Source organism: Lissotriton helveticus, chromosome 9 (assembly GCF_964261635.1).
Source record: "Lissotriton helveticus chromosome 9, aLisHel1.1, whole genome shotgun sequence".
In the NCBI taxonomy this organism is placed as follows: domain Eukaryota; kingdom Metazoa; phylum Chordata; class Amphibia; order Caudata; family Salamandridae; genus Lissotriton; species Lissotriton helveticus.
The window spans coordinates 959,032,602-959,057,997 of NC_136070.1; the positions used below are offsets into that span (position 1 = coordinate 959,032,602).

The 25,396-nt window shown below is 51.2% G+C and overlaps 1 protein-coding gene across 1 annotated transcript in view; it reads right to left on the bottom strand.

Moving 5' to 3' along the window:
• Nucleotides 1-25,396, bottom strand: part of RBM5 (RNA binding motif protein 5) — a 277,566-nt gene that overhangs the window by 188,093 nt on the left and 64,077 nt on the right. The window contains exons 8-9 of the mRNA XM_078661241.1: nt 24,016-24,076; nt 23,813-23,878 (exon numbers count right to left, since the gene is read on the bottom strand). Of these exons, the coding sequence (XP_078517367.1) occupies nt 23,813-23,878; nt 24,016-24,076 (127 nt within the window). The remainder of the gene's footprint in view (nt 1-23,812; nt 23,879-24,015; nt 24,077-25,396) is intronic.

The window sequence follows — 25,396 nt, forward strand, 5'->3', positions numbered from 1 at the left end:
ATCTCTTAAGTTGTCAAAAAATTGCAGAACTGCAAAGACACTTAAGAGAAAATTTAAAGACAAATAATGCAGACTATATTCACAGGCTACACTGTCCAGTACTTCAACTAGAAATTCCACCAAAAATCCACAAACAGCAAAGCCTGTCCAGATTTCCCTTGCTTTTACTGCAAAACCCCTCATAATGATAGAGAGGAAGGCCTGGACAGACAAGCCCCATAGGCTGCCATTATGTGGTTTAAATAGGATACTGTGCCTTTAAGAGAATCTTCCAGAACTTTCTCCCAGTATCCCAGAATGCATAGCAGGTCCAACTTACTTTCAGTTCTTTTTGAAGGCGTAACACGCCCAGACCTGTCGCATTCCGTAAAGGAACATTTTCTCTCTCTCTCCACCGGGGAGGCGGGAGGGCGCTTATGACTATAACAGAGATACCCCTACTACAGAACTGGAGTTACAGGACAGAAACTACTCCTTCTGTAGTAGGGGATCTCTGTGTATAGTCATAATCTAGTGAATAGAATGGCAAGCCCATCCCCACACCAAAGCGGCGGTGGATAAGAGAATTAACACCACTATTGTGCGAACAGATTTCGCAGCGAAGCCTGTCCAACTTGAGCATCTGCCCTGGCATCAGTGTCCAGGCAGTAATGCTTAGCAAAGGTATGAACAGACTTCCAAGTGGCCGCCTTGCATATTTCTGCAATCGGAACATTACGGAGCAAGGCTGTCGTGGCAGCTTTGCCCCTGGTGGAATGAGCCTTAGGCTTACCCCCTAAGGTCTTATTAGCTTTTTGGTAACATAGCTGTATGCAGGACACAGTCCACCTAGAGATAGACTGCTTAGAGGTCGCAAGACCCGTCCTGACTGATCCATAATTGACAAACAATTGGTCAGACCTACGAATATCTTTGGTCTTATCAAGATAAAATTTCAACACCCTCCTAACATCCAGGGAATGTAAGGACCTCTCCGCTGGAGATGAAGGATTCTGAAAAAACGTAGGCAAAGTTATGGCCTGGTTAACATGAAAATCAGAAATAACCTTGGGAAGAAATTTAGGGTGAGTACGCATAACAACCTTAGCAGCATGAAATACAGTATAAGGTTCTTGGCAACACAGCGCCTGAATTTCACTCACCCTGCGGGCCGATGTAATGGCCACGAGGAACGCCGCCTTCCAGGACAGGTGCTGCAACGAAGCCTTATGAATAGGTTCAAAAGGCTCCTTCATCAATCTGGACAGCACCACGTTCAATTCCCATGAAGGCGAAGGAAGCCTGACAGGAGGGAACACTTTCTTCAAGCCTTCCAAAAAATCTTTGATCACAGGGATCTGGAAGAAGGAAGTCTGTGAAGGGCATTTCCTGTAGGCAGTCAAAGCAGCAAGATGAACCTTAATAGAGTGGACATTAATGCCAGACTGCGCCAACTGTAGAAGATAAGGAAGGATGACATCTTCCTTACAAGTCGTCGGATCATAGTTCTTAGACTGACACCAGATACAAAATCTCTTCCACTTGTAAGCATAGGAAGTCCTAGTGGAAGGTCTCTTAGACTCCTTCAGTATGTCCATACAATCTGCAGGAAGATTCAGATGACCATACTGTACTAACTCAGGAGCCATGCTGCCAAACTCAACGACGAGAGGTTGGGGTGCAACATCAGCCCCCCGAACTTCGTGAGAAGGTCCGGCCTGCACGGCAGCCGAATATGAGGAAGTAGAGACCGGTGAAGCAGGTCCGTGAACCACCATTGTCTGGGCCATTCCGGGGCAATCAGTATCAACCGAGCCCTGGACTGGGACAACTTGATGAGAACCGTCGGAATCAGGGGAATGGGTGGAAAAGCATACAGAAAGCTGTTCGACCAGTCGATCCATAACGCGTTCCCCAGCGTCCCTGGCTGGTAGTACCTGGAGGCGAAGTCTCGGCATTTGCTGTTTTCGGCGGTGGCGAACAGATCTACGTCTGGAGTTCCCCACCTTGCGAAGACTTCTCCTAGTACTTCGTCGTTTATGACCCATTCGTGGTTTTCCTGAATCAGTCTGCTCAGTGAGTCTGCCTGAACATTCTGCACACCTGGCAGATGGGTAGCCGTTATCGTCAGTCCTCGAGCCAGAAGCCAGCGCCAGATCGCCTGTGCCTCCTGCGACAGGGTGCGTGACCTCGATCCTCCCTGCTTGTTGAGGTAATACATTGTGGTCGTATTGTCCGTTTGCACAAGTAGAGAGTCGGTCCGGAAGGACGGATGAAAAGCCTTCAGAGCCAAGTGAACAGCTCTGAGTTCCAGGAAATTGATGTGGTACGTGGACTCCATCGGTGACCGCGTCCCTTGAATCTGTAGGTCTCCGGAATGCGCTCCCCAGCCCTGGAGAGAAGCATCCGTCACGACAACCTGAATGGGAATGTCCTTGTGGAAGGGAACCCCTCTGAGGAGATTCTCCGCTGAGCACCACCACTTCAGAGACTGAAGAGCATGTAGAGACAGTTGTATCTTGTCGTCCCAAGATCCTCTCCTCTGGTCCCACTGATCTTCCAAGCACTCCTGCAGCGGTCTCATGTGCAGCCGCGCATGTGGCGTCAGGAAGATGCAAGAGGCCATCGATCCCAGTAGAGAAGACACCGTCCTCACTGTCGTGTATGGAGCGGCCATGAGAGCCTGAGCCTTCCGAAGCAGTGATAATCGTCGCTCCTCCGAAGGAGACACGCTTGCTGACAGCGTATCGATGGAGGCTCCCAAGTACTGAATGCACTGGACTGGAGTCGGAACCGACTTGGTCATGTTGCTGTGCAACCCCAGCCTGTTCAATAGAACGCACGTCTTCTGGAAGTGTGCTTGCGCTTCCGTGAAGGAGGAGGCCTTGATCAACCAGTCGTCCAGGTACGGGTAGACAAACACCTTGTTCTTCCGTAGGTGTGCTGCTACCACAGCCATGCACTTTGAGAATGTTCTCGGCGCAGACTTCAGTCCGAATGGCAGTACTGTGTATTGATAGTGATTGGCGCCGACGTGGAACCGCAGGAACTTCCTGTGTTTGTGCGCAATGGGCACATGGAAGTAAGCATCCTGGAGGTCGATGGCACACAGCCAGTCTCCCCGTTGCAGCTGAGGATAAATCTGATGCAACGACAGCATGCGAAACTTTTCTCTGCGAATCCACTTGTTTGCTTGTCGCAAATCCAGAATGGGCCTGAAGTCGTTCTTGTCCTTTTTTCGAACCAGAAAGAACCGGGAGTACAGACCTCTTCCTCTTTGAGACAGAGGTACGACTTCGATCGCCCTTTTCCTTAACAGGATATCGGCCTCCGCCTGGAGCTCTCGCAGCTGATACTGTGAGCCGGCCGGAGGAATCGATGGGGGAGGGCTGATGAACCGAAGACCGTATCCATTGCAAACAATATTCAGCACCCACTTGTCCCGAGTAATTTTTCTCCACTCTGCCAGAAAAGATTGAATGCTTCCCCCCACAGGAGCGGGGAACAGTTGACGGGGAAGTAAGTGCTCAGGGCCTAGACCTGGCCTGGCCCTTAGTCGCTGGTGCCGGCTGATGGCCTCCTCTGCCCTTCTGGCGTTTCTGGAATGGCCTTCTGAACTGCTGCTGTCCAGAAGATTGGCCACGCCCTCTGCCTTGACCACCGAACCGCCGTTGGAACAGGCGGTACGTCTTCTTGGTCTCCTTGGGCTTCTCCAAGCCCACCGCCGTGAGCGTTTCAGCTTCCGCCTTCATGCGGGCCATCTCATCGTCCGCGTGCTTCCCGAACAGGGTTTCGCCAGAGAATGGCAGATTAGCAACCCTCTGCTGAGTGTCCGGTTTCAAAGACGTAAGGCGGAGCCATGCATGTCGTCGCTGGTTTATTCCGTGGCAGAAACCATGCGCAGCCAGAAGAGAAGAGTCAGCTGCAGCGCTGATGATTTGGTTCGACACCAACATCCCTTCGGTAAGCACCTCCTGGAAGTCTTCCCGCTTGTCCCGCGGAAGAAGTTCCACAAAATGTTGAAGCGATTCCCAGAGGGCTCTGTCATACCGACCCAACAAGGCAGTGGCACTAGCTGCCTTCATTGAGGTCGCTGAGGTCCCACAAACTCTTCTACCAGAGGAATCCAACCACCTTGATTCCTTGTCTGGCGGAACTGTGGAGGAAGGCGTGGTGGCATGTTGCTTGCGCGCCGCTGTCACAATCACCGAGTCTGGAGGAGGCTCCAGCCTCAGAAAGGCCGGGTCCGAGTCAGGAGCCCGGTATTTCTTCTGTAGCCTGGAAGGTGCTGCCTTAGTCACTGCTGGCGTGAGGAAGAGGTCCAGGGCCGGTTCTTCCAGGCCCGGCACCAGTGGTAGTAACGGCCGAGACAAATGCTTCTGGTGGAGCGTCTCGAAGTTGACCGAAGTCTTCTGAGTGGGCACCGTCAGAGTAATGCCCAATTTCGCCGCACCCCGTAGCAGCACGTCCTGGAAGGACACCAGATCGTCGACCGGTGAAACCCTCGTGTCCGGTGAATCCGACGAGGTCGGGGAGTAGTCCCTGGTCCCAGATGACCTAGTCCGTGACCGAGACCTGTGTCTCCTGTGGCACCGTCTAGATCGGGTCGAAGACCTGTGACGCGAACGGTCCCTTCTCCCGGAGCGGGAGCGCGATCTCCCATCGCGTGGGCGCTCCACCGGTTTCCGCGGAGGAGTCTTCCGGGCCTCTCCTGGGGTTTCGGGGTAGGCGTACCCTTAGGAGGTGTCGGAAGCAGAGGCAGGGACACCGACCTCGGTGGTCTATGAGGAGGGATAGGCGGCAGAGGCTGCCCCGCCGGAGAAGGCAGAGGCATGGAGGGTAGCGGCGGCTTAGCCGGAGGAGCCTCCTTCGGTAGAGGAGGAGGGGTCACAGGGCTGGTAGGCGTATATACCACCGAGTACCTCGTGCCCGATGACTTCTTGGAGGAAGGGGCCTTTGATCCAGACCCTCCAGAGCGTGAACGACGCCTCTTACGTCCTCCATCAGATCCAGCGTGACTTTTGGCGCCAGAATCCCTCCTGCGCCTCTTAGAGGAAGTTGAGATCCTAGGCGACGTCGATCTCTTCCTGCTCGACGTCGAGCGTCGTTTTTCAGGCGTGGAACGGCGATCCCTTGACTCTGGCGTCGATCGTCGCCCCCTCGACGACGAGCGGTCAGATCTCGACGGTGAGCGTCGACCCTTCTTCCTTGATGACCGCTTCCTCGCGGTCCTCGACGTCGAGGAGCCCCTCGACGTCGAACTGGTCGACGGCGACCGGGGTGTCGCCTCGGCGGCGAGCGCCGGTGTCTGCGTCGACGCCGTCGACTAGGCCGTCGGCGGTGACTTCGACGGCGGCCTCGCCAGGCCTCTCGACGTCGATCTTCCACGCTGTCTCGACCCGGAGCCCCGGGGAGAAGGGGAACACACCGTCGTCATCCCTCTCGACGTCGTCGTCGATGCTATCAACGTCGACGGAGACCGGGACCTTTTGCTGGTCTTCCTGCCTCTGGCAGCCCCCCAGAGGCCTCAGCAGGGGCAGAGGGAGCCTTCCCAGCCTGCCCAGACCCACCTGCAGCCTGCAGACGCCTCTCTTCTAGGCCTTGGAGCCTAATCTTCTGTCTTTCCCTCAGGGTCCTTGTAGAAAAGGCCTGGCAGATGTCACAATCCTCAGGGACATGTTCAGCAGGGAGGCAAATAATGCAGACGTCGTGTGGATCAGTCTTGGCCTTCTTCCTTCCACATGCTGGGCACTTGTTGAACAAAGCAGGCATTTTAGATCCCTAAAAGCCTGAACAAACACACACAGAAGTGAAAGGCAACACCAAGAATCAAATGAGAACACTTTAAAAACCAAAAAGTGTCAAAAAAATCCAATAAACCCTTGACAAAGGGGGAGCTCAATGCACAGGGTCCTGTAAGCAGGAGCCGGAAAAAAGAACTGAAAGTAAGTTGGACCTGCTATGCATTCTGGGATACTGGGAGAAAGTTCTGGAAGATTCTCTTAAAGGCACAGTATCCTATTTAAACCACATAATGGCAGCCTATGGGGCTTGTCTGTCCAGGCCTTCCTCTCTATCATTCTGAGGGGTTTTGCAGTAAAAGCAAGGGAAATCTGGACAGGCTTTGCTGTTTGTGGATTTTTGGTGGAATTTCTAGTTGAAGTACTGGACAGTGTAGCCTGTGAATATAGGCTGCATTATTTGTCTTTACATTTTCTCTTAAGTGTCTTTGCAGTTCTGCAATTTTTTGACAACTTAAGAGATTATTTTTGATTGCCGGGGTCCTCGCACATGGGCGGGACTATTCACTAGATTATGACTATACACAGAGATCCCCTACTACAGAAGTTTAGTATCAAACTTCGGCACATTAAACCCACACTGATGCCAGTGTGGGATTTAATGAAAAATGCAAGCAGAGTGCATTCAGCAGAGTGCATTTTAGAGATGCCCCCTGAAAAACTACGCAACACTAGTGTCCAGGCTGAGTTGCTGCTCGCCAGCCGTCACCTCCAGACATGTTTCTGACCCCAGGGTCGAGAGCCTGCTGCTCTCGCGGGTCTGAGACAATGCACATCCTGGGATGAGTTGCCAAACCTCCTCCCCCCAAGATGGGCCGGGTCAAAGAGTTTGAAGCTTCAAAAGCCTGCCGCCTTTGTGAGCTTCCCCAGGCCTTTGCTGCTTCCAGCAACTGGCCCCCACCAGTTCTGACCCCCACTTTGGGCGGGAGAATCGGGAGGAAAACCAAGTGAGATGGGGAGGTGTGCCCACCTTTGCCGGACCCACCCCTCAGGTGGGGGAGGTGAGGAAGCACAACTCGGTCCCTGCCATCTTGCAGATGGGGGAACCCAACCAACCAGAGTGAGGCATATGCCGCCTCCCAATGGAGGTTGGCATAATAGGGTGTGTACCCACCCCAAGGAAGGGACACATTGTTCCCAACCTTTACCTACCTGTAACAACCCTAAATATAGTATCCAGGAGCAACCCCGAACCTTGCCTCCTCGGACAAGAACTGACCAGAAGGACCAAAGAAGCAGTGATGAAACCAAGATGAACGACGCCCACTGACCTAGCCCCAGCCCTACCAGCCTGTCCCCACCTCAAACCTGCAGAAGCGAAACTCCGGTGTGTCCTGCAGCCAGACACCTCAGAAGCCCAGTGGACCTACCCTGCCTCCACAGAAAAGATTTGTGTCTCCTGTAAATACTGGATTCGTTCACCCAGAGAGACTGGCTCCGACAAAATGCGTGAGTCTGCAACCATAGCCCACGGCCCGAGTTAGAGTGGCCCAACGCCACAAGGTGGTCTGACCGGAGATCTGGTGATCAGACCTGCCTTGAATCTCCAAGCGAAGCCTGAAGCCTCTTTCTGGAGGATCCCCCAGACCGTGACAAGAGCGTATAAGGAAAACCCAATGCCTAAAAACACCCCTGCACCCGAAGTCCAACGGCCTTGGGTGGCCTAACAGACTGTGTACAAGCATCCCCAGGCATCCCAACTTACTTCTCCAACCGGTGGTCACCTCCAGAAGATCTTCATCCTAGAGCCTGCAGTCTTTGGTGAAATCGGAGAATCCAAATTGAATAACAGGGCACGGGCACTGACACCAAACTAGCACCCTGCATCCAGCCACCCCTGCGCCGCTAAGAGTGTACTTTGGGTGCCAACTCGGATCCCCCTTTGCCCCGAGCCAAACACCAGGAGCTTTGCTCCCACAACCCAGTGGCCTGCTCATAAGCAGCCACCAACCAGAGGCCCCCTAACCCCATTGGGCATCAGCACTCTGCACCCGGGCGCCCGAGTGCAACTGAGGGTGTTTTGAATGTGCATCCTTGACCATGGGGGAACCCTGGTTCTAACCCCAGGAACTCAACCCCAAGGGCTGAGTACTTATCTGGTAAACAATAATGAATATGCTACTTACTAGTATGCATCTGTTCTTGGCATGTAGGGCTGCTAACATTCATATCTTAGCATTAGATCGCCGCCTAGTGTTGGGTCCGGATGATCGCACATTGTTGTCCTGGAAGAGTCTTCGAAGTATCCTGAGATAGGTGGCTCCTCCCCTGGACTACAGTGCGCATGGGCATCGGCTCCATCCCCAGATTGTTTTTCGCCATTGTGGCAGAAGATGGAGTGAAAGGTGTAAAGGATGTCCATGCTAATGATTGAATACAATAGTATATCTGCAGCTGCGACAGGCACCGGGGAGGAGGGTGGGCGATATGAATGTTAGCAGCCCTACATGCCAAGAACAGATGCATACTGGTAAGTAGCATATTCAGTTCGAGGCATGTGGGCTGCTAAAATCATATCTTCGCATAGAATACATAGCAGTCCCTCCATCAGCGGCGGTTGCCCGTGCCAGCTGCAGAAACCTGAAAAAGTGTCTTGAGAACAGCCTGTCCTACAGCAGCTTGCTGCTTGGAATGCACATCTACACAGTAGTGTTTTGTAAAGGTATGTGGTGTAACCCACGTGGCTGCTCTGCAAATGTCCTCTAAAGGAATGTTCCCTAGGAAAGCCATGGATGCCCCCAATTTGCGTGTGGAGTGCGCCCTTGGGGGTATTGTTAAAGTGCGCTTGGCCTTTTGATAACAGATTTGGATGCACTTAACGATCCACCTGGCTATTCCTGCTTTGGAAATAGGGTTGCCTTTGTGTTGTGGTGAGAAGGCAACAAAAAGTTGCTTTGTTTTCCTAAAAGGTTGTGTCCTGTCTATGTAGTACATCAACGCCCTCCGTACGTCTAACGTATGGAGCATTCTTTCCGCCACCGTTTGTGGGTTTTGGAAGAATGCCGGCAAGTCAATAGTTTGGTTGAGATGAAACTGTGACACCACCTTCGGAAGGAATTTGGGGTTAGTACGTAGCACTACCCTATTTGGATGAATCTGAATGTATGGCTCTTGGATTGTGAGCGCTTGCAGCTCACTAACACGCCTCAGTGACGTAATAGCAATTAGGAAAGCTACTTTCCACGTTAGGAACTGGAGTTCACACGAGTGCAGTGGCTCGAATGGTGGTCCCATCAGTCTGGTGAGGACCACATTGAGGTTCCACACCGGAGCTGGCGGTGTTCTTGGGGGAATGACTCGTTTCAGTCCTTCAAGGAAAGCTTTAATGGCAGGCACCCTGAAGACAGAGAGATGCTGCCTATTCTGAAGATAAGCTGCGATGGCGGAGAGATGTATTCAAATAGAAGTGAACGCTAGATTGCACTTGTAAAGATGTAGCAGATAGCAAATTATGTTAGGGATAGATGCATCTAGCGGGTTGATGTCATTGGCTGTACAGTAAATGACAAAACGCTTCCATTTTGCAGCATAGCATGCTCTGGTAGTTGGCTTCCTTGCCTCTTTGATGATGTTCATGCATTCTGGAGGTAGGTTAAGGTATCCAAACTCTAGGACTTCAGGAGCCAGATCGCCAGGTTGAGCTGAGGATCTGGATGCTGAATTTCTCCATGGTTCTGCGTCAAAAGTCTGGGCGTGAGGCGCAGTCTTTGATGCGGCACCACTGAGAGTTCGAGGAACGTGGTGTACCATGCTTGGCGCGCCCACGTTGGAGCAACCAGGATGAGAGTCATCGCGTGCTGCCTTAGCTTTCTTGCCACCAGCGGTATCAGAGGGGCTGGCGGAAAAGCGTACGCAAATTTGCCTGACCAGTTCATCCATATCGCATTCCCCTGCGACTGTGGGTGAGGGAACCTGGCGGCAAAGTGTTGGCATTTTGCGTTTTCTTTTGTTGCAAACAGGTCTATCTCCGGATGACCCCACTGCTGGAAGTACGGGTGGAGTACAGATGGGTGTAACTCCCACTCGTGCATTTGATGGCTGTATCTGCTGAACAGATCCGCCATCTGATTGTCCTTGCCCGGGAGGTGTTCTGCCATGAGGAAGATGTTCCTCTGAATGGCCCACCGCCACATGCCCTGAGCCAGATGAGACAGCTGTGGCGAGTGGGTGCCCCCCTGCTTTTGAATGTAGTACATCGCGGTCATGTTGTCCGTCCGGACTAACACTACCTTGTTGCACAGATGTACAATGAAGGACTTGAGCGCCATGAAGATTGCCATCAGTTCCAGATAGTTGATGTGCATCTTCTGTTGCTGCGTCGTCCATAGTCCCTGCACTGTGTAAGTGAGCAGATGAGCTCCCCATCCCTGGAGAGATGCGTCCGTTGTCAGGATAATCTGTGGCACTGGCTCCTGGAACAGTCGGCCCTTGCAAAGGTTGTGTGGAGTCCACCAATGCAGAGAGTCGTATGCCCGACTGGTAACCAACACTAGGTCTGTTAATTGTCCCTGAGCCTGTGTCCACTGATTTGCTAAGCACTCCTGGAGCGGGCGCATATGTAACCGTGCGTGAGGGACTATGAAGATGCAGGAGGCCATCATGCCTATCAACTGCATGAACACTCTCGCTGGAAGTGAGTGTTGTGGTCTGAACTTCTGGATTAGAGACTGCATGCTGTCTATCCTGACTTGGTTTGGTTGAGCCATGGCCGTCAGGGTATTGATCGTCGCACCTAGAAACTGCCGGACACGTGCCGGCTGAAGATGCGACTTTGGGTAGTTCAACGAGAAACCTAGATCGTGAAGGAGGTGAATGGTAGTCGACATGTCCGCGGCGCACTGTTGTTCCGACTTGGCTTGAACGAGCCAGTCGTCCAGGTAGGGGTAGACATGTATGTTCTGCCTCCTGAGGTGCGCTGCTACTGTCGCCAGACACTTGGTAAACACTCTTGGGGCTGTGGTGACTCCGAAGGGTAGGACCTTGAACTGATAATGCCTGCCGTGGATAGTGAACCTGAGGTATTTCCTGTGGGACGGGTGTAGTGGAATGTGGAAATAAGCATCCTTGAGGTCTAAGGTTGCTAAGAAGTCCCCTTGGTTTAACAAGGGAAGAATCTGTTGCAGTGTAAGCATATGGAAATGTTCTGACAGTATATACAGGTTGAGGGGACGCAGATCCAGAATGGGTCTGAGAGATCCGTCCTTCTTTGGAATAAGGAAGTACAGGGAATATACCCCCGTGCCTTCCTCCCCCACTGGCACGAGCTCTATTGCGCCTTTTTGCAGCATCACCACCACTTCCTGCTGCAATAAGTGCAAGTGCTCTGCGGACATAGGCCTTTGCCTTGGTGGAATGTTGGGTGGAGTGGATTTTAACTCTAGACAATAACCGTACTGGACAAGTTGTCGCACCCACCTGTCTGTGGTGATGTTTCTCCAGACGGGCAGGAACTGCTGTAGTCTCCCCCCGACAGGTGTGAAGTGGTCGGGGGGCAGTGACAGAGAGTCACTGTTTGCTTGGGGTAGAGGAGCGGGAGTTGTTGTTCCCTCTGCCGCGTCCTCTGGTGCTGTTTCCTCGGTAACCCCCCTTGTTCTGTTTGGGGTACGAGGACTGTGCTCCACCTCTAGAGAACTGTGATTGTTGACCCATCTGTCCTCTGGTGACTCCACGTGCACCTGAGCGACGAAAATTATTGCCACGAAACTGTTGTGATTGTAGGGCCCCCATAGACTTAGCAGTTTGTGTCTTTTTTAATTTTTTCTAGGGTGGTGTCAACATCTGGACCAAACAGTCTATCAGGATTGACTGGCTGATTAAGTATGGTCGTTTGAATGTCAGGTTTAAACCCCGATATGCGGAGCCACGCCTGTCGTCTCAGCATGACGCTAGTGTTAATGGCCCTAGCGGCTGTGTCCGCGGCATCAAGTGCACACTTTATGGCTGCGTTGGAGATCAGTTTTCCCTCCTCTATAAGCAGTTTGGTGCCCTCTTGAAACTGCGGAGGCAGGTGTTGTAAAACTTGCTCTAGGGTGTCGTAATGCGCCCTATCGTAACGTGCCAAGAGTGCCTGTGTGTTTGCAATACGCCAAAAATTGGCAGCCTGTGCAGCCACTCTTTTGCCTCCTGCCTCTAGCACTTTGGACTCCTTATCCGGGGGAGGAGCTTCACCCGTTGTTTGGGAGTTGGCCCTCTTGCGGGCATTTGCGACCACCAGGGAGTCAAGCGGCAACTGTCCCCGAATGTATGCAGGGTCTGCAGGTGCTGGTCTGTACTTTTTTTTCGATACGTGGATTGACCACTCTTGCCCTGGTAGGTTCTTTAAAGATGTCCGCAGCATGCTTGAGGACCCCTTTGAGCATAGGCAGTGTCTTTACTGTCCTTTCAGAGACTGAAAAAGTGTCAAATAGAAAGTCTTCTTCTACCGGGTCAGCATGCATGTCCACATCATGATTAGCAGCTGCCCTCTCAATGAGTGCATGAAAACCTGCAGAATCTTCTGTAGGGGATGCACGTGCACTGAAAGGCTGTGGGTCTTGCCCCACATTTTGGGTGCCTTGGTCACCAATGTCATCATATGAATCTGGTTGTGCATCTGGTTCATTGATGGGGAAAGTGTATTGGTCATCTTCATCATATCCCTCACCCTCAGAGTGTTCTGGAGAAGGAGTTGGGCTCCTTCTTGGAGGAGGCTGGATAGGTTCCATGAGGCCTGAAGCGTCCTGGGTAAGCTTTTTCTTCTTCAGGGGGATGACATATGAGTCCACTGGCTGTGAAGTGATCCTCCTCTTGTAAAGGGTCAATTTGCCCGTGTCAGCGTCGATAAAACGCTCAGAATCCTCTTCTGAGTCGAGTACCCGACTTGAAAGTGCCCCTGCCGTTGAAGAATCCGACTTCTTTGGCGTCGATTTTGTTGAAAAGGCCTTCGGCGCCTCCTTTGGCGGCAGAAGGAAGAGAAGTTTACCCGCAGGCTTCACCGGAACGTCCATCGGCTTCTGTGGCGATGGCATCGGAGCCGACGAAGCAGAGGCCTTCTCCCTGATTCTTTGTAGTGAAGAGGCAATGAGGGACGCGTCACTTACAGTGGCCTTTGGCACCGACGAGGAGGTCTTGACCTTGCCCTCGGATCCGACGTCCTGTTGGCCCTTCTGTGTTTTGGACGATGATGCCGCAGCCGCCGACCCAGAGTCCTTGGACCGATGCGCGGATATGCCAGCCTTCGATCCTTGTGATTTTGTCGGCTCCGTCTCCACCACGCGTCGGACTAACGAAGTCCCAGCCGGAACCGGAGCCGTGTCGCTGGTTTTTGCGGGCTTTGCTGGCGTCGCAGCGGTTGACCCGTGCCGACCACCCTTCTTAGAGGATCCCTCCTCTGGCGCCGATTTTGAATAGACAGATTTCTTCGACTTCTGTGGACCGGAGGCCGACGGAGTCGATGAAGCAGCGGGTTTAGCCGTCTTTGGTGGTACGGCCGCCATCTTAGGGACGCTCGAATCCATAAGTTTCGGTTTCGATTTTGGGTCGGCCATTTTAGGTGTAGTCGATACCGTAGGTTTCAGTTTCGGTTTCGATACTGGCTGCGCAGCAAGTATGTCCGTGGCCGGGCCTGAAGGCGGGGCCGTGGCTTGCGGTACGGGATCTTGGGTAAGGCCGACAGGCGATCCCGTGACCCGTTCTCGATCTTCGTAACCTTCGGGGCATAGCTCGTCCCCTGAGCTATCTTCCGCGGCCCCATAAACCTCTTCGACGTCCCCTACCTCGTCGACGTATTCAAGGCCTTGACCCACGACTCCGTCGTCGTCTTCCGGATCTGCCTCGACCTCCGTCCCGGGCGGGGAGATTTGAAGATGATGGCTCCGGTCCTCCTCTTCTTGGTCGCCGAAGATGTTTTCGGGATCCGGGGCCGCTTGTCTGGCCTCAAGGCGCACCGCGCGCCGAAGCTGGAGTGTCTTCTTGGACCTGAATCTTGCGCAGGCCATGCAGTTGTCTTCGTTATGGTCTGGTGAAAGGCATTTGTTACAGACCGGGTGCACGTCTATATGTGGGTATTTTGACCCACAGAGCGGACAGTTCTTAAACGGACTCCGCTCCATGCCGAAAAGTTGCGTCGTGTCGCGATGAGGCCTCGACGACCGAAGAGTGAAACTACTCCGCTGATTCCGACTCCAAGAGACGGAAGAACTCGAGACCGTGCGAAAACAATACCGACGTAAGAATATAAGGCCTTTTGGCCGTAAAAAAGCTAGTTTTTCTCGGTTCCGACAGAGAGACGTCGAGACCACATCCGAACCCAATGGCGGAAAAAAACAATCTGGGGATGGAGCCGATGCCCATGCGCACTGTAGTCCAGGGGAGGAGCCACCTATCTCAGGATACTTCGAAGACTCTTCCAGGACAACAATGTGCGATCATCCGGACCCAACACTAGGCGGCGATCTAATGCTAAGATATGAATTTAGCAGCCCACATGCCTCGAACCTTCATTTATCTCCATATGAATAAATTGACTGTTTTTCCTCTGAAAATGTTCTGGAGTTTAGTCTTTGAGTGTGTGACATCATTTACAGATTGAGTGTGTACAGCAAATGCTGAATACTACCCTCTAATGAAGTCTGCCTGCTCGCCCACACTACCACAAATAGAGAGTGAGGTGCTATCTACTTTTACCTCGGTCTACCAATGGGGTTCCACTGAACTCTGTGCACACTATACCTCATTTTGGTATAATGTATACAGAGCCAGCTTCCTACAGAAACCGAGAGAAAGAAACGAATATGCTACTTACCGGTATGCATCTGTTTTTGGCATGTAGGGCTGCTGACATTCATATCTATTGCATTAGATCGCCGCCTAGTGTTGGGTCCGGATGATTGCACATTGTTGTCCTGGAGAAGTCTTTGAAGTATCACGGGATAGGTGGCTCCTCCCCTGGACTACAGTGCGCATGGGCATCCTCTCCATCCTCAGATTGTTTTTCGCCATTGTGGCAGAGATGGAGTGTAATACAGTGAGTGATGTCCATGCTAAATAGAAATTCTGAATGCCACAGCTGCAACAGGCGCCGGGGAGGATCTGGCTATTCCTGATTTTGAAATGGGATTGCCTTTATGCTGTGGAGCGAAGGCGACGAACAGTTGTTTCGTTTTTCTGAAATCTTTAGTTCTGTCTATACAATACATGAGGGTCCTTTTCACATCTAATGTTAACGAATGTTATCTAATGTTAATGTTAAATAACGCTGCAACATTTTCTGGATTTGGGTAGAAAACCGGCAGTTCTACGGTTTGGTTCATGTGGAACTGCGAAATCACCTTAGGCATAAAAGTGGGGTTTGTACGTAAAACAACCCTGTTTGGGTGAACTTGTATAAATGGCTCTTGAATGGTTAGCGCCTGGAGTTCACTAACTCTTCTGAGTGAGGTGATGGCTACCAGGAAAGCCACTTTCCAGGTTAAAAATTGAAACTCACAGGAATGTAGAGGTTCAAAGGGTGGCCCCATGAGTCTTGTGAGAACCAGGTTGAGGTTCCAGACTGGTGAAGGTGGAAGTCGGAGGGATCACTCTCTTGAGTCCCTCAAGAAAGGCTTTAATTGCAGGTACTCTGAATAGGGATAGGTGCTGCCTGTTTTGCAGGTAGGCTGCTACTGCGGATAGATGTATGCAGATGGAACTGTAAGCCAGATTACATCTGTATAAATGCAACAGATAACAAATGTTCTGAATAGATGCATCTAGTGGGTTAATGTCATTATTGTTGCAGTATATGACAAACTGTTTCCATTTCGCCGCATAACATGCTCTAGTCGTGGGTCTTCTTGCCTCCTTTATGATATTCATGCAGTCTGGGGGCAAGTTGAGGCATCCAAATTCTAGGACCTCAGGAGCCAGATCGCCAGGTTGAGCTGTTGCGGATCTGGGTGCTGAATGTCGCTATGGCTCTGCGTCAAAAGTCTGGGTGTTAGTTGCAGCCTTTGATGAGGCACCACAGAAAGTTCCACGAGCGTGGTGTACCATGGTTGGCGTGCCCACGTTGGAGCAACCAGGATGAGTGTCATCGAGTGTTGCCTCAGTTTGCGTGCCACTAGCGGAATCAATGGCGCTGGGGGAAAAGCGTACGCAAACTTGCCTGACCAGTTCATCCATATTGCATTGCCCTGCGACTGCGGATGTGGGAACTTGGCGGCGAAGCTTCGGCATTTTGCGTTTTCCCTTGTGGCAAATAGGTCTATCTCTGGATGACCCCACTGATGGAAGTACGGCTGGAGTACTGATGGATGTATCGCCCACTCGTGCATCTGGTGGCTGTGCCTGTTGAGCAGGTCCGCCATTTGGTTGTCCTTGCCTGGGAGGTGTGCCGCCATGAGGAACATGTTCCTCTGAATGGCCCACTTCCACATGCTCTGAGCCAGGTGAGACAACTGTGGAGAGTGTTCCTCCCTGCTTTTGTATGTAGTACATGGCAGTCATGTTGTCCGTCCGGATCAACACGACTTTGTTGCACAGATGTACTTTGAAGGCTTTCAGTGCCATGAAGATTGCCATCAGCTCTAGAAGGTTGATGTGCATCTTCTGCTGTGTTGTCCATAGTCCCTGCACGGTGTAATGGAGTACATGAGCTCCCCATCCCTGGAGAGATGCATCCATTGTCAGTATTACCTGTGGTACAGGCTCTTGGAACGGTCGGCCCTTGCAAAGGTTGTGTGGATTCCACCAATGCAGAGAGTTGTATGCCCGACCGCTCACCAACACTAGGTCTTTTAACTGCCCTCGAGCCTGGTTCCACTGACGTGCCAAGCACTCCTGAAGCGGGCGTATATGTAGTCTCGCATGCGGGACTATGAAGATGCAGGAGGCCATCATGCCTATCAACTGCATGAACACTCTTGCCTGAAGCGAGTGTTGAGGTCTGAATTTTTGTAGCAGCAATTGCATGCTGTGTATCCGCACTGAATTTGGCTGAGCTTTGGCTGCTAGAGTGTCTATCGTTGCGCCCAGGTACTGCTGTACGCGGGCGGGTTGAAGATGTGACTTGGGGTAATTCAGTGAGAATCCCAGATCGTGAAGGAGGTGAATGGTGTGGGACACGTGGCTGGCACACAGTTGGGCCGACTTTGCTTGAATAAGCCAGTCGTCCAGATAAGGGTAGACATGTATGTGCTGTCTCCGTAGGTGTGCCGCCACTGTCGCCAGACACTTGGTGAATACTCTGGGTGCCGTCGTCACTCCGAAGGGGAGGACCTTGAACTGGTAGTGTTGATCCTGAATGGTGAACCTGAGATACTTTCTGTGGGAAGGGTGCATGGGAATGTCGAAGTACGCATCATTGAGATCCAGTGTTGCGAGGAAATCTCCCTGACTTAAAAGCGGTAGGACTTGCTGTAAGGTGAGCATGTGAAAGTGCTCTGACAGAATGTATTGGTTCAGAGGTCGTAGGTCGAGTATGGGCCTGAGAGACCCGTCCTTTTTTGGAATCAAGAAGTACAGAGAGTACACCCCTGATCCTTGCTCCGCTAGAGGCACGAGCTCTATGGCTCCTTTTTGCAGCATACTGACGACCTCTTGCTGCAATAAGAGTAAGTGCTCTGCGGACATAGGACAGTGTCTTGGTGGAATGTTGGGTGGAGTGGCTGTAAGCTCTAGACAATACCCGTACTGTACAATATCTCGTACCCACCTGTCTGTGGTGATGGATTTCCATACAGACAGGAACTGTTGTAGTCTCCCCGACAGGTGTTAGATAGTCGGGGGCAGTGACAAGGCGTCACTGTTTGGTATTGGCAGAGGATCTGGAGTTGTTGTTTCCTCTTCCTCTGCCCTTGATGTTATTTCCTCTATATCCACCCCTGGGATTTTTATTGTAGGTGGATTGTGTACCTCCCTTGTTATACTGCGTTTGTTGGGTGTTTTGGCCCCTTGAGGGTCCTCTGTTATTGGAGCGACGAAAGGAAACACCCCGAAACTGCTGCGACTGCAGAGATCCCATGGATTTTGCAGTTTCTGTGTCCTCTTTTCCAGGGAGGCATCAACTTCAGGGCCAAACAAGAAGTCCGTGTTAACTGGCTGATTAAGAATGGTGGTCTGTATTTCTGGTTTGAAACCAGATATCCTCAACCAAGCATGTCGCCTTAGCATGACGCTAGTGTTTATAGCCCTAGCTGCAGTGTCAGCTGTGTCTAGTGCACACTTAATGGAAGCGTTGGAGATCAGCTTACCCTCCTGAACCAATAGCTCTGCTCCTTCCTTGAATTGTTCTGGGAGGTGCTGTAATAATGTCTCCAGAGTATCGTAGTGTGACCTATCATATCTGGCCAGAAGCGCCGGAGTATTAGCAATACGCCAGATGTTTGCAGCCTGTGCTGCCACTCTTTTGCCAGATGTGTCCAGTATCTTTGACTCTTTATCAGGCGGAGGCGCATCTCCCGTTGTCTGCGAATTTGCCCTCTTCCTTGCATTTGCAACCACCATAGAGTCCAAAGTGTGAGAAGTTGGCCTGATATGCAGTGCTCACTATTCTAGTGATCACTATGCATCAGTCCAAACAACCCTTATTGATGATTGGTTGTAAGTCAACCTTATAGACCAGCTATCCTAGTAGCATGGATACGAGCAGTCTAAGGCTAAGACTCTAGAGGGCGTGTTAAGCCAGCTGTTTTACCATCACATTACCCCTTGAACACCAAGTGAAAGGACACCACACAAGTTGTTATAAAAAATAAAGTATATTTATTTATAACAAGACTACCCTGGCTCTTTATGAGACAGGGAGCTAAGCACACAACAAAACTCTTAAAGAATTACTGAAAGTCGCACAATTTACACAAATGCCCGAGGGGCACGAAAAATCATATACACAGGAAGTGGAATGCGAAGTTACTAGCAGGTAAGTAATACTTTTCTAGACTGTAGAAACGCTAGGCCTACAATGCTGAACCCTTGGATTAGAAGCAGGAGGCCTAGGGACGCCGTGTGCAGAGTGGGAACTCTCACGCGTAATGCGGGAACAAGTCTATGGATACTAGCACTTTACAAAGTTACTGTTCTCGGGCGAACCCGACTAGGTGGGTCGAAAACAAGGGTGGATCCGAACACTTAGGGTGTTGGACTATGCTGGAGCACCGGAGTACTCAGTTTACCTAGCCCAGGGGCTGCGGCTGCATAGGGTTCAAGTTGCGTCGGAAACCCTCGTTGAAGATCCAGGAGCCTGAAGAAAGAAGTTGCTGGCAGGCGGCCAGTGAAGGAGTTCGTGGTGATCCAAGCCTGGATCAGGGAAGAAGAAACCTGTAAGCAGAGGGGACCAAGTTCTGAATCACTAGCTAGTGATTTAGGTGGGCACCAGGATGGCACCGGACAAAGTCACCTCAGCCAGGTGAGTGGGCGCTGCTGGGCGCTGCAGTCTCTCGGACCAGGAGGCGTTGTCGGCGACCAGGATGGAGGTGCGAGCTGTCCCACGAAGGTACTTGCTGTCGACGTCGCTGGACCCAGGATTGGGCAACAAGTCTTGGCAAATGCAAGGCCCACGCGGTGGACCTAAAATGGCGTCTGGAGTGGACCAGGAGGGTCCAGGGTGCTTCTCTGATGGAGGGAAGCAAGGGCCAGTCCGGAGCAACCAGACCAGCGGTATTTGTCGTTAGAGTTCGTCGTCAGAGGGTCACTAGCCAACGGGCAAGTGACCTGGACAACGCGGTGAGCAGCAAAAAGCAGAAGGGCCCCACGCAGATCTCGTGGATGCAGGGGGGCTGAACTTCGGTGCTGGAGCTGCTCAGGGTCGGGGCTTCTCTTACCCCAAAGCACTCGGTTGAGGGTCACTCTGTGGTCGTGCTGGACAAGCGTCGTGCAGTTCTGAAGATGGCCGGTCCCTCGAGGTCTCGTCGCACCCACGGATCACAGCTGGGCTGATTATGTAGGTTGAGGTCAGAGGTGCCAGGGAAGCCGGTTCTCGTCGTGCTGGAGCAGTCTTGATCCGGAGGAGAGACTGGCAACAAACCGCGATGCTTGGTTGGTGCCTGCTGCTGCAGGGTGACTACTCCTTAGTCACAAGGGAGAAATCTTGAGAAGAGTCTTGAGTTCTTCGTGTAGAAGGTCGGTTCAGGATTCAAAGATTGATCTAATTTGGAAGGGGGCCAGTTCCTACCTTTATCCTGCAAAAAGGGGCTGGCATGCGACTAAGTCCTGCCCTATGGGTGGGACTAGGAGGGGGGTGGTTACACCCCTCTCCTTTGGCAGGCTTTCCCCAGATCAGGGGCTGGAGTGCCTATGCACCGTGAGCACCGGGGTGCCACTTGCAGTCACCTTCCTCTAAAGCCCTGCCTACCTAGGATACACAAAATCCTGTCTGGGACGGTGCTGGCACCGCCCCTGGCAGGAATCCCTTTGTCCTTGCCTCCTGGGCTGGGAGGACTCCCAGCAGCAGGAGGGCAGACTTGTGTCTCGGTGGCAGCATCCATTTTGTGGAGCTAAGGCTCTGTCTGACTTTAACCGGGGTTACAGGTTACATACATGTCGTGTCCCTCTAGAAGGGTGGAATGCTAACCCCGTCGCCAGAATTGGCGAGGGGTTAGTATTCCAATTCATATGACACCTTACTCGACATGTTTTGATAAAGCGATACCAGAGTTGGCATATAACCGCGAGGATTATAATGCACTTAAGAGTATATGGTATGCGATATCATGGAAACGGCTAAGGGATGGATCCCGAAAGCCGCAGACAGGCTCAGCTCATGCCAGAGCACTATCTCACACGATTCCAAGCACTCTGCCTTCAGGATTGTCAAGGCCTGCCATAGGAGTGACTGATAGGAGATCTGTGTGTCCATTTAGGTTTAGATATAGGAATACTATATCTACAGCAGAGGGTGAGTACACCACTCTGCCCCAGCTGTCAAGCAGCCAGTTGTGTCTGATTTAGTTAGTCAGCCCAGGGGTGGCATAATACATGCTGCAGCCCCTGGGAGACATCTGGGTGCACCTCAGCCCGGAGGGCCCAGTGCCAATTCAGTACCTGGGTACAATTTGGAGTAGAGAGAACAGCTAGGCTGTGGGTCTGATTAGCAGGCCCACAGCCAGGGAAAGTCGTAAACCAGTGAAGCAAAAATCTGGGTGATCATAGGATTGCAGACCCTACTCTCCTACAATCGTCACATGCCCCTGCATCAGAGTATGTAGGGGAAAAGGATTGAGGCTCCTGCTCATATGTCTGCAAGTGTTCGACCATCACTGGCGACGCAGGTGATCCCCTCTTTTTCTTAAGAGCAATCCTGAAAGACTCCATGGGTTTTTCTGGGACTATTTTCCTTTTGTAGATAGACAGCCTCCCCGTTTCCGAGTCGATGAACTTCCTCGGTTCTCGTTCCTCTGTCTCGTATGCAGGCCTGTGGGCCAATGCGGGTCTTTTTATGGGGTCAACGCTCTGTTTTGGCTCGAACATCTTCGGCCTCACTGGCGGTGGCAAACCGTATTTTATTGGCGCCGGCATAGCGAGCGCGGTGACCAACTTTGCAGTTCTGACTTTCTTCGGTCCCGCCGACAAAGCCTTGTCTCTGATTCTTTTAATCGACTCCCCGACGTGTAGGGCCATGTCTTGGGCCTTATGCTCCGCATGCGCTGCGGCTGCATCTGACTTTGAACCGACGTTAGTCTCCGGTCCCGTCTTTGATTGAGGAGTGGAGCTCTGTCTCGATTCGAGCTGCGTAGCGGCTCCCTTCGGTGCCGTCGTCTTCGACTCTAAGATCTTCACCGCGGCCCTTGGCGCCCCGCTACTAGAGTCGAGGGCCTTCTGGAAGCTCCCCGCATCGAAGTCCCTCATTTGTTTCGTCGGCCCCGAGGGTTTGGAGGCCCTGGCGCCGACTAGAGCCAGTTGCACTTTCGGTTTCGACTGTGCTGGCTTCGGTTTCGTTTTGCTGAGATCAACCAAGGTTGGTTTGGAAATCGATGGCTCAATGATAATGTTCGAAGCCGGGCCTTGTTGCGGGGCTGTTGAACTCGAAGGTAGATCTTGGGTAAGGCTTTGAGGCGATCCCTCGACCTGAGCCGTATTGATATTATCTCCATCGGCCCCCATATTGACGGTTGGGCCTAGCTCCTCTGAGCTATCTTCCTCGGCCCCAAGGGCCTGAACGTCGACGTCTCCTACCTCGTCGACTACTTCATAAGTCTCCTCGTCTTCCAGATACTCCTCTTCATCGGCTTCATAGTCGGATCCATGCACAGATCCCTGCTCCGATGATTCATCTCGGTCCAGTAGCTCGACGACTTCTTAGTCTCCGGTCCCGAAGATATTTTCTGGTTCTGGCGCAGGCCTATTCGATTGCAATCGAGCCGCGCGTCGGGTCCGAAGAGTTCTTTGATCTGAACCGGGCACAGGCCATACATTGGTCTTCATTGTGGTCCGGTGACAAGCATTTGTTGCACACAGGGTGGACGTCGTTGTGTGCATATTTTGCATTACAAAGCGGACACCTTTTGAAAAGGGACTCTCCATCGTCGATGAAACACGATGCGAGAGGTGAATGAAGCCGTCGGATAGTCGATGTTCTGTAGATAAATGTTATCGATACCAATCGAAACGATACCGACGGTCGCGAAAGCCTTTTGGCTTTGAGAAAAAGTTTCCTAACTTGAGCTAAGATGTTAACACCCGAACCCAATGGCGGAAAAAAACAATCTGAAGATGGAGAGGATGCCCATGCGCACTGTAGTCCAGGGGAGGAGCCACCTATCCCGTGATACTTCAAAGACTTCTCCAGGACAACAATGTGCAATCATCCGGACCCAACACTAGGCGGCGACCTAATGCAATAGATATGAATTCAGCAGCCCACATGCCTCGAACCCAAAGATTGCTTTGATGGTTTCACTTTGGTCAATTTCGGAATCTAAGTGTTGGAGGATTTCTTTTCTGGCACCAAAAGATGGATTCGGCTGCCACATCTGTTCTGAAGGTTTGGCGGAAACACAAGAATGCGCTTGATCTGAAGGTCGATGCTGAAGCCAAAGGCTTGGGTTTAATAGTTTTCGGTGCCGGGGCTAAGGCGGGCTGAAGTTCCTTTTTGGATCCAACCATTGGCCGAAGGCAGTGGTGGTCCGGCGACCTCAAGCAGTGGAAGGGGTGAGGCTTTGGAACCCTTTAAGTGGAGCAGGGTTTGGGGCAAAAGAAACCACACGCTGCCCAAGAGGCAGGGTGTATTAGAGTTAATCCTCCACATTGGACACTGCATCCTCCTCCTCACTTCCAGACTCTTTCATGGGAGTGCTCGTCACCCAAGCTGGTGGGAGTGTCATCATAAATGCAGCTAGACATTTCCAGTTGACATGCCATTTGATCGCAAAGTGTTTTTTTGGATCGAAAAGATTTGCAGGCGTCAGTCGGCCTCGCGTTGATCTGGTGATAGGCAGAGGTTATACACCTGGTGGATTGTTGGTGTGTGGGTATTTGGCGCGACACTGCAGGCAGAATTGAATAGGTGTTCGTTCCATCAGGATCACATCTTCCATACCGACAGTGCACCCAGAAAGGTAGGCCTGAGATGGAAAACACCCCGAAGGGCGATCGATGAATGTCCTAACCGACGTAGAGTATCGAGTGACAATGGTATGGAAAAGCATGACAGATTTACTAGACAATAGAAGACAGAATAGGACCGAATGAGTCGTACCACACAGAGAGGAACAAGAGTCTGAACCGGAGGGGCAGAGCGAAAATCTAACAAAGGAGTCACTTTACCTTGTGACTTGAAAGACTTCAATGAAAAACAAGTTGCACAACTCCGAACCGAACACTAGATGGCAAGAGTATGTAGAGCATGTGTATCTATAGCCACACATGCCATCAAACAATGTATTAGTGGAAAGAATTTTCACAAAAAAAAAAGAAGTTTTCCATCATCACACAAACAGACAAAGTTGTTCTATATCCATCAATATAAATCCAATAACATAATGAATTACCTAATAGTGCAGCATAATGTTACCAATGTAATCAAGGAAATGTGATGCAAGAACTATAAGTAGGTACAGAAAAGAAAGAAATGTACTTACTATCACTATAGAAGTCTGCTGACTGCATCGTTTCTGGTGCACCAGAAGGCATATCCTGTTCACAATCTGAAAAGGAAAAACATCTACTATCAAGGCCCATTTCACACATGTGCACCAGCCACTACGTCCACTATGTAATCCGGTTAAATGATAAAATTAGATAAAAACATGACACATACCCAAACATCTCACAGAACACTTACCAGATTTGGGGGCACCACATCTGAAACACTTTAATCTTCTCCTGAAGTTGTAAAGGAAACACTAAAACAAAATTGTGCAAGAGAAAGAAAAAAATACCATCAACATCTGAAAAGTGTTGAACAAATCGAAACCGCACAGAAGGAAATGTCGGTCTTCTGGGGACCCCCAACTCCCTAAAATGTTAATGCTAAAGACTAGCGTCAATTACAGTGACCCCCTCCCTCTCCCCCAACAGTCGTACTATAGCATATCTAGCACACTATGATATGCAGTTATTACATAAAACCATAAGAGATACAAATTACAAAACCTTTGAGCAGTGAGCTAATGCACTAAAATGGAGCTCAAAACAGTGCTTTACACACTGCAGCAGCCTTTAAGCGTTAATATTTTTGTATTAAAGTGCCAAATTCCCCTCACCTTTCAGTTTCTAAATCACAGATAAACAACAAACATGTAAATGTCCCCATTAAGAATTTAATAGACATTCTGTCCAACTCATTCATTTACAAAGTGATGCAACGTGTAACCCAGAGGTCTTCAAACTTCAGGCTGTAACATTTAACTGTGAAGAACAGACTGAGGCACATTTCTCCCGCACAGGTGCCAGGTATGATGGCTTCTGGGACTTGAACCAATGATTATGGGACATGGTGGTGGGGGGGGGGGGGTGAGGTGATAAGTGGCCCTTTCACATGCTTTACTGGCGGCACAGCTCCAGGCGCACAACGTTCATTGAACCCCAAGGGCTACAGCCTCCTCCCCCCAGCCACCCCCCCCCCCTCGTGTATGTGAGCCCGGCTGAAACAGCTTTACGGACACACACAGAGCCACACCAGAGTACTTCACAGGTCTTTAAAGGACCTTTTACTTGTTAATGAGGCTTTAATGTTTTCACCCCTCAGTGTTAATTAGGCCTCCGCCGTGAGCACCCTTAATCAGCCTGACGCCATTAAGGCAAACCAGGCGTTTCAAGGAACTGCACGCTCTGACAGAATCTGCGACCCCCTTCCCAGGACTCCACGACCCCTCCTGGGGGTCGTGCCCCACAGATTGAAGACCTCTGGTGTAACCTGAGGAGGCTTGTGGTGAATTTAGATCAGATAGAAAGCAATATTAGGAACAGGTGTGAAAATTTAACAGATTAGCAAGCACTTCCCGTGAAGGACATGGCAGTAAAAAAAATTTGGGGTGGTATATTCAAAGGCTAAACATGACTTTGTATCCAAGAAGCAGTTAACCAACTCAGTATGCGGTCTGGAAGCCAAATCCAAGGCGACCGAATTAACTGATCTCCTAATTGATGCTTTTAAAATGTATGAGTACGGGATTTTTCTGTCTCTCCTCGAATGGGCTTCGAGTCTACCAGGCAAAGGCACA